The sequence below is a fragment of the Mauremys reevesii genome, linkage group 5, assembly GCF_016161935.1.
Source record: "Mauremys reevesii isolate NIE-2019 linkage group 5, ASM1616193v1, whole genome shotgun sequence".
Lineage (NCBI taxonomy): Eukaryota > Metazoa > Chordata > Testudines > Geoemydidae > Mauremys > Mauremys reevesii.
In genome coordinates this window covers 9923302-9936004 of record NC_052627.1, presented here as the reverse complement: position 1 = coordinate 9936004, position 12703 = coordinate 9923302, and the positions used below count along the sequence as shown (strand labels likewise).

Sequence of the window (12703 nt, the reverse complement as noted above, 5' to 3'; positions counted from 1 at the left end):
ATTCCTGTCCTTCATTATCCAAGCATTATGCACAGGGTGAGACTAACGAATATGGGAGGGTTGGCAAGATTATTCTAAGGCAGCTGTTCTCAAACTGTGGGTCGGGACCCCAGAGTGGGTCACGACTCTGTTTTAATGGAGTCGCTAACGCTGGCATTAGACTTGCTGGGGCCCAGGACCAAAGTCCAAGCCCCACTGCCCAAGTGCTTCAGGCCCAGGCTATGAGGCTCAGGTTACAGACCCCCTGCCCCAGGCTGAATTCCTTGGGCTTCTGCTTTGGCCCACCACCTGGGGCAGGGCAGGCTCAGGTTTCAATTCTCCACCTTGGGGTCAGGTAATAATTGTTGTTGTTAGAAAGGGGTTGCGGAGCAATGAAGTTTGAGAACCACTGTAGAATCTAAGGAAAACATATTCTCTAACTGCCTCATTTTCCATAAATGTGTGTGAGCAGGGGGAATCTAAAGTCTCCTTCCCCAGCCTCCAATGTGATAGCACCCAATTGCTTGTTACAGTGGACCATAGTGACTGGTATATTTGGTTTATAACTTTATGTTTGCAAGGAAAAGAACTAACCCTCCTTTTAAAAAAGGAAGCCGATATTCTCCTTTACATGTCTAGTTCCCCCAAAGCAGGACTCTTGGGGCTACACTCACGGGGCTGAAAGGTCTAGTCTATTAGTCAGTGCCTCTATTTTAAGTTTAAGCCTTAAAGCTGGCGTGTTCAGCAGTACAGTTCCCCTAATACCATGCTGGAGCTTTGGCATGTTGCTAGGAGAAAAAAATGTCATCTGCTAAATTCCAACACCTACATGTTCTGTAGCATCTGGGGTTTCCTGGGAGGTTCCCAGTCCAAGGACTTAACGAGACCCGCCACTGCTGTGCTTGTGCGATTTGGTGTGATAGTACACCAAACAATGATGGACCTTGTTGAAAAATAATGTTAATAGAGCTCAGACCAGTAAAAACTCTTCTGCTTCTTAGAACATAAGGCCAAACATAAAAGAAACTACATACAACTGCATTTGGAGAATGTTTGACACAAATTAACAAAGATACAGAGATCTAAGACAGCTGAGATGTCCTTTCAGACTAGACATTTTGAGACACACCTACGTCTTGATCCTGATTTTACTTACTCTTTTTAATTTGTCTCAACTTGTTTGTTTTCTGTGAAATTGTGGATAACTTTAGTTACTTATGAAATAGAGGCTTGGATGTCATTCGATCAGGTTTCTTGTAGTGTGTGAAGTGCCATGTAGTTCCAAAGTCTGATCAGGTTTTATCTTTTCCCTCGCTCAGATAGGATTTCATAGTTATCCTGAAAACCCAAATATACTGTTCTTCTACTTGATTATTTTTTCTTTTTAAAAATTAATAGCGACTTTAACTAATTTGATTTCTGCACAAGGAGAGAACTTTTTTTCCCCTTTTTTTTCTAGGTTCACAAGATACCTCTGATCTCATGTCCCCCAGCAAACGTAGCTCTCAGAAGTATGTAATAGAGGGTCTGACTGAGAAATCATCCCAGATTACAGACCCTTGGGAGAGGCTGTTTAAGATACTGTCTGTCATGGGAATGAGATGTGAATGGCAGATGGATAAAGGAAGAAGGTGAGCAATGTGTCCTTTTTCCTATGGTGGTTTGCTAGGAGAGTTTGGCTTTTCAATTCTTCAGTAAACTGGACTATAGAACAAATTGAATTTTAAGTTACATTGTATAATTTCAGCCCCGTATTTTTCTCAAAAGCATACAACCCAGAGCACGTATGTAGGCTTTGTTGAGCCTCTGTAAACGTTGACCGCATAAGGATCGACTCGGTAGCCTGGTCTACACTAAGAAAACTACTAGGTTGGTGATGACAGACAGCAGCAATGGGTGCAGCTGAACTTCTTCATTAACATTCCCAGGCACAAACACTGAATTGCAAGCATAGGCTAGAACAAACTGTGTTCAGCACCTTATTTAGACAGTGAGTTTGCCCTTACTTACACTTGCATTAAACTGTGTTCTGCATCAGTTCACCTTCACCTGTTCCTTGTTGTCCACAGTGCATGATTTACTGGTGTAGCAAAAGCTTGTTTTATTTACTTGTCTCTAAGTATGTTAGTATCCTTCTTAACTGGTGAGAGGGAAGACTTTCCAGTTTTTCCGAGGAAATGCAAGCCCCAGAATTACCTGGATCTCTGACTGCTGCTCAGTAATTTGTCCGATTGTCTGCGGAATACATTGTATTTCCTTCTAGGGCAGTGAGTCCTAGATGGTGACATCCTTTTCGTCACCTTCCCACTCCCCAAACTACTGCTAAATTTGCAATGTGTATTTTCATTTGCTTTTCTTGAGTTTAGAAGTCTTTGTAATGGATTGTATTCTTTGATTGTCTCTTACCCTTTAGAAGTTTTGGTGATATTTTACACAGAATGAAAGACCTCTGCAGATACATCAGTAATTTTGATAACGAAGCCCATGCGCAGTATAAGAATCAAGTAGTGTATTCCACAATGTTGGTCTTCTTTAAGAATGCATTCCAATATGTCAGCAACATCCAGCCATCTCTCTTCCAAGGTTAGTTTTTAAAACACTAATGAGTAAAGATCTTTCAGATATAAACAATATAAAAACTCTTCTAGAACTGCTGTTTTAAGCTTTAGAAATTATTTCCTCTAAAGGTAAATGTCTTAGCCTAAATCTCTACCTGTGCGTTGTATCTGGCATATCTTCTAGTGCTGTACTTAAGGCTGAGTTCCAGCTTGCATTCAGCCTCTCTTTTCCCTTTTTACTGTTGTTCATAACATTATCAAACTTACTTTCTTGGAGCTGAAAATTTCCAGCTTGCTTTCAGACCAGAGATGAGTTGGAAAATTTGCACAAAATCGGTTGAGCAGTTTGAGTTATAAACACATGAATAATACTTCCCTCCAGATGGTCTATTAAAAATATGCTTATGCATAATTCAATAAAAGCTGAAGCTAAAAAGTTCAAATGTGGCTTGTTTTAGATAGCTCATTCAGGTTTAAGGAATAACATGGCCTTGAAGAAAAATGTTAATTTTTTAAAGTAATTTAGAGGTTGAGTGTTTAAAGTGTGAATCTTGCTATGTTTTCCCCCTCACTCAAATCTAAAGCTAGAGCAGCGGTGGGCAAACTTTTTGGCCTGAGGGCCACATCGGGATTGTGCAACTGTATGGAGGGCTGGGTAGGGAAGGCTGTGCCCCCCAAACAGCCTGGCCTCTGCCCACTATCCGCCCCTCAGAGCCCCCAACCCATCCAACCCCCCCTGCTCTTTGTCCCCTGACAGCCCCCACCTGCTATCCAACCCTCCTGTCCCCTGACTGCCCTGATCCCCTGTCCACACCCCTGCCCCCCTGACAGCCCCTCCCCCCCGGGACTCCCACCCCCTAACCAACAGCCCTCTGCTCCTCGTCCCTTGACCACCCCATCCCGAGACCCCCACCCCTAACTGCCCCCCCCAGGGTCCCACCTCCTTACCAATGTCCCCTGACCTGCCCTCCCGACCCTTATCCACATCCCCACCCCTGACAGGCCCCTTGGGACTCCCACTCCCAACCCTCCCTGTCCTTCATCCCCTGACCGCCCCCCCCCCCAGAACCTCCACCCCATCCAACTTCCCCCTTCTCCCTGACTATCCCCCAGAACCCACTGCTTCCTTACCCAAGCTCCCCGACCCCTTACCAGCAGCAGGAGCTCGCAGCCGCGACACCCGGCCAGAGCCAGCTGCACTTCACACGCTGCCTAGCGGGAGCGGCGGGCCAGAGCGCGGCCCGGTGTGGGGGAGGAGCCAGGAGCTCCGGGGCCGGGCTATAGTTTGCCCACATCTGAGCTAGAATATCTTAGAAAAATCAGGATGCTCTGAATTGCTTGTGCTTGGATTGATCTAAATTCTTAGACATGGCCCCAAAGCTGAAGGATATGGTTTAAGCTCTGGTTTAAGTGGGTTTTGAAAGGCTATGTTCGGAAGTTATCAAGCTATTTGCTTCATATGAAGGATTTTACAAGCCCCATTAGCAATGTTTATTCCCTCCTGTTTTCTTTAATCCCAAAGAGATTCCTTGCAAATATTAATGCTTATTAATATTGAAAAACGGGGCATTCATAAGTCATGAAATGTATTGTTAATACTGAAAGTCCAATTTAAATTGTCTCTAATTGCACTTATGACTTTCATTATGGACTATTGCTTGATATTATAAACTATTTGTGCTGTATTGTGTATGTAATTACTTAATCTAGAATTTCTTAACAGCTCTACATAAGGTAAGCTATAGTACATAAATCAAGCCAGTTCCCCTTCTCCCAGAATCCAACGAATCTGTCCTCTGTCGCTTCAGTTGCCATAAATCATAGAACTGGAAGGGACCTCGAGAGGTCATCTAGTCTAGTCCCCTGCACTCAAGGCAGGACTAAGTATTACCTAGACCATCCCTGACAGGTGTTTGTCCAACCTGCTCTTAAAAATCCCTAATGATGGCGATTCCACCATCTCCCTAGACAATTTATTCCAGTGCTTAATAACTCTGACAGTTAGGAAGTTTTTCCTCATGTCCAACCTAAACCGCCCTTGCTGCAATTTAAGGCCATTGCTTCTTTTCCTATCCTCAGAGGTCAAGAACAACAATTTTTCTCCCTTCTCCTTGTAACAACCTTTTATGTACTTGAAAACTGTTATCATGTTCCCTCAGTCTTCTCTTCTCCAGACTAAACACACCCAGTTTTTTCAATCTTCCCTCTTAGGTCATGTTTGCTAGACCTTTAATCATTTTTGTTGCTCTTCTCTGGACTTTCTCCAATTTGTCCCCATCTTTCCTGAAATCTGGCGCCCAGAACTGGACACAATACTCCAGCTGAGGCCTAATCAGTGCGGAGTGAGTGGAAGAATTACTTCTGGTGTCTTGCTTACAATACTCCTGTTAATACATCCCAGAATGATGTTTGTTTTTTTTGCAACAGCATCACACTGTTGATTCATATTTAGCTTGTGATCCACTCTGACCGCCAGATCCCTTTCCGTAGTACTCCTTCCTAGGCAGCCATTTTGTATGTGTGCAACTGATTGTTCCTTCCAAAGTGGAGTACTTTGCATTTTTCCTTATTGAATTTCATCCTATTTACTTCAGACCATTTCTCCAGTTTGTCCAGATCATTTTGAATTTTAATCATATCCTCCAAAGCACTTGCAACCCCTCCCAGCTTGGTATTGTTCACAGACTTTATTAAGTGTACTCTCTCTATGCCATTATCTAAATCATTGATGAAGATATTGAACAGAACCAGACTCAGAACTGATCCCTGCAGGATCCCACTTATTATGCCCTTCAGCATGACTGTGAACCACTGATAGCTACTCTCTGGAAACGATTTTCCAACCAGTTATGCACCCACCTTATAGTAGCTCCATCTAGGTTGTATTTCCCTAGTTTGTTTATGAGATAGTCATGCAAGATGGTATCAAAAGCCTTACTAAAGTCAAGAAAAAACACATCTACTGCTTCCCCCCCTCCACAAGGCTTGTTACCCTGTCAAAGAAAGCTATCAGGTTGGTTTGACACGATTTGTTCTTGACAAATCCATGCTGTTATTTATCACCTCATTACCTTCTAGGTGTTTGCAAATTGATTGCTTAATGATTTGCTCCATTATCTTTCCGGGTACGGAAGTTAAGCTGACTGGTCTGTAATTCCCTGGGTTGTCCTTATTTCCCATTTTACAGATGGGCACTGTATTTGTCTTTTTCCAGTCTTCTGGAATGTCTCCCATCTTCCATGACTTTTCAAAGATCATTGCTAATGGCTCAGATATCTCCTCAGTCAGCTCCTTGAGTATTCTAGGAGGCGTTTAATCAGGCCCTGGTGATTTGAAGATATCTAACTTACCTAAGTCATTTTTAATGTGATGGGCAGGGAGAGAGAGGGGGTATCTTGGGGTTTTTACCCCTCCTTTTTATAGTTTCATTTCCCACGTTGAAAAACATTTCCAGCTGGGTACCAGGAGACACAATGTCTATGGAGAAGGATGTCCCCTCCTTTTTTCTCACCTGTTTGAGCTTCCTTTATTTCTCTTCCTTCTTGATGACTCTGTTTACTGCTTAAATGCAAATTAAGCAGAGCATGCATCCCTGTGTTTGAGAGAGAACTGTTTGCCAACCTGAGTTTGGAACATGTGTTACGAACGCCCTACAATGGAATCTTATAACTTTGCATTCAATGTTGCCACACACATTTTATCAGGACAATAATGACCAGCAAATTACAAGTTTTCAAATGGTACCTCACAAGGTGTACTTTGTACAAGGATTATTACATGTGTATGTAGGTGTGGACATGGATACATTCTGTCATAGAATCATAGAATCTCAGGGTTGGAAGGGACCTCAGGAGGTCATCTAGTCCAACCCCCTGCTCAAAGCAGGACCAAACCCAACTAAATCATCCCAGCCAGGGCTTTGTCAAGCCTGACCTTAAAAACCTCTAAGGAAGGAGATTCCACCACCTCCCTAGGTAACCCATTCCAGTTCTTCACCACCCTACTAGTGAAAAAGTTTTTCCTAATGTCCAACCTAAACCTCCCCCTCTGCAACTTGAGACCATTACTCCTTGTTCTGTCATCTTCTACCACTGAGAACAGTCTAGATCCATCCTCTTTGGAACCCCCTTTCAGGTAGTTGAAAGCAGCTATCAAATCCCCCCTCATTCTTCTCTTCTGCAGACTAAACAATCCCAGTTCCCTCAGCCTCTCCTCATAAGTCATGTGCTCCAGCCCCCTAATCATTTTTGTTGCCCTCCGCTGGACTCTCTCCAATTTATCCACATCCTTCTTGTAGTGTGGGGCCCAAAACTGGACACAGTACTCCAAATGAGGCCTCACCAGAGCTGAGTAGAGGGGAATGATCACATCCCTCGATCTGCTGGAAATGCCCCTACTTATACAACCCAAAATGCCATTAGCCTTCTTGGCAACAAGGGCACACTGTTGACTCATATTCAGCTTTTTGTCCACCGTAACCCCTAGGTCCTTTTCTGCAGAACTGCTGCCCAGCCATTCGGTCCCTAGTCTGTAACAGTGCATGGGATTCTTCCGTCCTAAGTGCAGAACTCTGCACTTGTCCTTGTTGAAGACAGGGTACTAGTAGGAAAGCCCACTCTAGTACCTTAAGCTTGCTCTTGCCAGCTGTGTTGCAAAAGAGACTTTTGTGTGTGCGTGGGGCGGGGGAGAGCAGAGGGGTCATTTGTTTGATTTTCATGGAAGGTACTCAGATACCACAGTGATGGACAACCTCATGGAAACCTAGGTATGTCAGAGTGGGGTCCTCCCAGGAGTTCCTTGATCTCGGGTAAGTGATAGAGCAGTGACCTAGAGCAGGATCCTCAGGAACAACCTTTTCTTGGTGGGGAGAGGAGCAGGCCAAGCCCTGCTGTTTCTTGTGTGAAGGAGATGGTACTGCCCTGGGTCTTCCAAGCCAGAACAAGTCCCCGAGGAGCCTCCTTGGAGCAGAGTTTAGTAGGGTTCAAGAGAAAATTAGACATTTACACAAATAACCTCTGCAGCTACCCTTAGCTAGAATAAAAATGTATAAGGAATATAAACCTTTGTTTAATATTCATGGGATGTAATCTAGCAGGTTGGGGTTAGGAAGAATGATACTGCGTGGGCAGGTTGTTGAAGAAACTTACGTGAAAGGGGATTTACACCTTTCTCTGAAGCACCTGGCACCATTCACTGATTGTGTCAGGATATTGGGCTAGGTAAATCATTCATCTGATCTAGTTAGTGTAGCATTTCCTATGACATTGGCCAAGTCACTTACCCGAAATAGGCCACAGTTTCCCAGTCTGCAAAATGGGGGTAATTCTGCACTGACAGTACCAGTATTAGTGGACTTCACCTCTTGGGTCTGTGTTACTGTGGGTGGGTCTGACAGGAACGCTGTAGTTTGAAGATTCTGAGCCTATTGGATCCAACAGGGGACGTCTTGTGCTGCCCCGATGAGTTACTATGTTTCTACAGTCACATCCTATCTGAGAAGAGTTGGGGAAGGAACTCCGAGGGACTCCATTCTGTCCCAATTTGATGCAAGCCTTGGGCACTGTGCTTCACTCACATCCTTTCTGGTACTACTGAGTCAGTTCCCGAGCTCAGTAATACAATATATGTTTGTGACATCTCTTGCTGATTTATGCTGTGCCATCAAATACCGGTGGAGTGCAGTGCCATGGGCGTCACTGGGCTTTTTTCTCCTCCTTTTTCAGAGAGGAACTGTCTATAGAAAGAAGGGAGAGAGCCTACATGTTTCAGCAGCTCTCAACCTCCATCTATCAGAATTCTCACCAGGTGCATGGACTGGGGTGGCATCTATTGAGATGTAGAGCTTCAGTGAACAACCATTAATCGTCTCTTGCCTATTTCACATGAGGGTGGATGGAGGTTTATGAGATGAGCGGGGCAATTCACATGTCTCTCATAAGCTCTCAGGCTGTCTGCGGGCTTGGGCAGTAATCAGTGCTTTGGCTGATATATTTTCACGATGTTCATTTTATGTTTGGTGGTGCATCGCCTCCTTTCTTGGCTGGCAGATTTTAAATGGGATGACCGAGAAATAGATTCCCCATTCCTTCATCCTTCTCTCTGCAAGCATGCAGACCCGTAATACACAGGTTTTTTTGAGGGGGGGGGGGGTTGGTAGATTAAGGACTGAAAGACTTTTGGAGATCCCCTTTCAAAATACTGGCAGCACACTATGGCACATGGAGATAATACTTCCCTATCTCAGTTTTACAGATGAGTAAACTTAAGCACTAAGACCTGAAGTGATTTGCCCAGGATCAAACAGAAAGTTTGTGGCACAGTTGGAAGTAGAAATCAGATCTGACTCCCATTCCTATCCTTACCTACAACTAAGCTTCTTTGGAGGTATGGTCATGGGAAGGGGTAGTAGACTTGGGCAGCCAGCTAAAAGCTTGATCCCACACATCTGAAGTCAGCAGGAGCAGGCCATAAGCAAGTTACACTACTAAGGAAATCTTGTGATAAAACTACTGCATTCCTCTTTTGAGGCTTCAGTGGCAGTCAAGGCTCTGCTCCATTTTCCCGTAAAGAGTTCTTTGGGAATTTTTCTTTGGTTGTTGCTTTTAGGCGGTTGGCCAAATGGACCAGATGACTGGCGGCATTTAATGATTGCTTTTAGTTGAAAGTAAATGGTGCTTGGAGACAAAATACTTAAAACGCTTACATATCTTGTGATTGCTCCCTTAGAAGCGGGTTCCAAGATTTTCTGCCAGCTTTGAGCAAATCACCATGACTTCTGGCAGAGGATATGTGACCTCTAAGATAGGGCTCCCTTCAAAGCAAGTTGTATCATTACCAGGGTATTTTAAACATTGACACAATTTGTTGAATTACTTTCAAATTGTTCCGCACAACGTGCCTGAATGGAAAAATTTGAAGCAGGCAAATGGTCAATGAGTTCAGTTTTTAAAACAAGTTTTAATGTATTTTTAAATGTAGGGCCAAATGCTCCAAACCAAGTTCCACTGGTTCTCCTTGAGGATGTGTCCAGTGTCTACGGTGATACAGATATTGATCGCAACAAGCACATACATAAAAAGAGGAAACTTGCAGAAGGAAGAGAGAAGACAATGGTAACTCCTTTAGACTGTTCAATTCTTAATAGAAATTATACCACATTTGGAATTTTGAACATTAGGAATTTCGGTTTATGCCCAAAATATGCAAAGAAAGAGACTTTTGGTTAGAAGTAGCAAGAACAAAACAATTTTACTGCCAATACTGTAAGTGCTAGTATCATGATGTGAAAGGAACTGAGCTGAGACGATTATCTATTTGATTGTACTGTGTTTTCAGGCAGGAATTCTATAGGCAAAGTGCCATTGCATAATAGCTGGCCTGTAATAATAGTTATGTGTTTGTCTCTTTCATAGGAGAAAAAATACTATTTTATAGAATTACATTGTTAGTAAAAGTACACATTTTAGAAGAATTACATGTGATTTGCAGTATGCCATGATTTTGGTTTGACTGAAAGGTTTAGCTCTTACTTCAGTAATAAATTATTCTAGTGCAATCTGGGTAACAATACCACAATTTAAGGTAAGGTAATAATTGGAGATATACCAATCTCCTAGAACTGGAAGGGACCTTGAAAGGTCATCGAGTTCAGCCCCCTGCCTTCACTAGCAGGACCAATTTTTGCCCCAAATTGCTAAGTGGTCCCCTCAAGGATTGAACTCACAACCCTGGGTTTAGCAGGACAATACTCAAACCACTGAGCTATTCCTCCCCCCAATGTGATCAATGTGTAACAGAGTGAACTCTTTAGAGAGGAGGGATAGCTCAGTTGTTTTGGGGGGAGGGATAGCTCAGTGGTTTGAGCATTGTCCTGCTAAACTCAGGGTTGTGAGTTCAATCCTTGAGGGGGCTATTTGGGGATTTAGTTGGGGATTGGCCCTGCTTTGAGCAGGGGGTTGGACTAGATGATCTCCTGAGGTCCCTTCCAACCCTAATAATCTATGATTCTATGATGCTATTTATGATGACATGGCACTCAGGATCTCAATAGCTTATTTTTAGAGTGAAATATCAATTTTTCCACTATTTTTCATTTCTTTTTGCTAAAGGAGTTAGTAATTTTAATTTATAATTAATGCTAAGCATAGAAATAGTGAAACATCTACTATGAAGATATTTGTATTGGGATTGTTTGCTTTGAAGCTTATATGCAATGTTGCAGAAGTTCCATAAGATTCTTTTGAAAAACATTTAATTAAAGAGAGCGAAATGTTTTTTGTCTATACTGATCCTTAAGCAGAGTTCGGATGATGAAGACCCTTCTGGGAAGGGGAGAAATCGTCACATCACAATAAATAAGACAGACCTTGCAAACTCTGTTGAAGTACTAGAGAGCTTTAAACTGGCAAGAGAGAGCTGGGAGCTTCTCTATTCTCTGGAATCACTCGATAAAGGTAAGGATGATTGCAGGCGTTTCTGTGTTTATGCTTCCTTGTTAGAGGAGAATTGTTTGACTGTTTAAAATACAGTTCAGGTATTTCTGAAATTACCCTCTATTTTGGAAGCTTGGATGGTTTGAGATTGGGAATTGAGATAAGAAGCCGTATCAATTATCTTGGAATTTGGTTTATTTGTTGTTTTTTAGTTCCTCCATACTCCTGTACTCATTCACTTGCCTTTCCTTGAAAGCAGCTTTTACTAAGGTAGCACATAGGTGGTAATAGAAATGAGAGAACATAGTACCGAATGGATACCAAAACCTTAAGTGTGGAGGTGTTGCTAGTAACCTCCTGAAGATTTGCATGAAACAGATAATTTCCCCAGCAATTTGTTTCTTTGAAGATAGTTACTGGGTCTTGTCTTTTCTGATTATAATGTGTTTGTTTATGTCTTATATTTGTTGTTTGAAAAAATACTTCATACAAATTGTACCAGTTAGCTGTATTTAGGTATGTTGAATACTTTGGTCCTGAAGAACAGCATGATAAATAGAAAAATGGTGGATTAGGAATTGTCTTATGTTGAAAACGTTTTTGTTCAGTCTTACTATTTTTCAGTTTTATTATTATTAGATGCCTTTTAAACAAAAGTTTTGCAATGCTTCCCCTCCCACCCTTAAGACTACTTTCTGATTGTTTACACAGAATTCACAAGAATTTGCTTGTCATGGAAGACAGATACCTGGCTTTGGTTACGAATCTTCCTCACAGATATGATCATTTACCAGGTAAATGAAAGAATGAGACTTAGACTTTTACATAGCCTTTTGACCTAATGGATTTGTGTCATGGCTAGCTGCATCTTTGATCCCTCTTACATTTCTCTCTAGTGCACCCTTTCAGGTAGCAAGCCTTGTTTCTTCACTCCTCTCAAGGTGGAATCCCTCAATTCTCCAACCCACAGAGCAGGTCCCTGGCCTACAAGCACCCCTGTCTATCAACTGTTTCCTTAGCAGGCCCAGCTGGGTTTGGCACATGCAAGAGACTTCCTTTTGGAAGCTGTGAACAGTAGATAAATGCAGTCACTCTGAGCACCACCTTCTTCTTACCCCGCCCCCCCAAAAGTCCTTATTTATCCATAGAACATAGCAATCAGAGTAAAAAAGGGTTAAAGCAGTGGTCCCCAACCTTTCCGTGTGGCGGGTGCTCGATGACTAGCCGCCGAGGAGTGTGGCCGCCGGACAAGCAGCCGCCGAAATGCCGCTGAGAAGCAGCAATGCCAAGAAGCGTTGCTGCTGAAATGCCACCAAGAAGCAGCGTCACCAAGAGGCATTGCTGCCGAAATGCTGCCGAGAAGCAGCGTCACCAAGAGGCGTTGCTGCCGAAATGCTGCCGAGAAGCAGCGTCACCAAGAGGCGTTGCTGCCGAGAAGCAGCGTCACCAAGAGGCATTGCTGCCGAAATGCTGCCGAGAAGCAGCGTCACCAAGAGGCATTGCTGCCGAAATGCCGCCGAGAAGCAACGTCACCAAGAGGCATTGCTGCCGAAATGCCGCCGAGAAGCAGCGTCACCAAGAGGCGTTGCTGCCGAAATGCCGCCGAGAAGCAGCGTCACCAAGAGGCGTTGCTGCCGAAATGCCACCGAGAAGCAGTGGCATTTCGGCGGCACTGCTTCTTGACGTTGCTGCTTCTTGGTGGCATTTTGGCGGCTGCTTGTCCGGCGGCCAGTA

The 12703-nt window shown here is 43.4% G+C and overlaps 1 protein-coding gene across 8 annotated transcripts in view; it reads left to right on the top strand.

Moving 5' to 3' along the window:
- Window positions 1-12703, top strand: part of INTS10 (integrator complex subunit 10) — a 46833-nt gene that overhangs the window by 12993 nt on the left and 21137 nt on the right. For 4 of the 8 annotated variants that reach the window (XM_039541793.1, XM_039541797.1, XM_039541796.1 and 1 more), the window contains exons 7-11: window positions 1439-1610; window positions 2393-2562; window positions 9516-9649; window positions 10825-10990; window positions 11681-11763. In XM_039541793.1, the coding sequence (XP_039397727.1) occupies window positions 1439-1610; window positions 2393-2562; window positions 9516-9649; window positions 10825-10990; window positions 11681-11763 (725 nt within the window). The remainder of the gene's footprint in view (window positions 1-1438; window positions 1611-2392; window positions 2563-9515; window positions 9650-10824; window positions 10991-11680; window positions 11764-12703) is intronic. The other 4 variants (XM_039541795.1, XM_039541799.1, XM_039541794.1 and 1 more) reach the window with 2 other exon arrangements.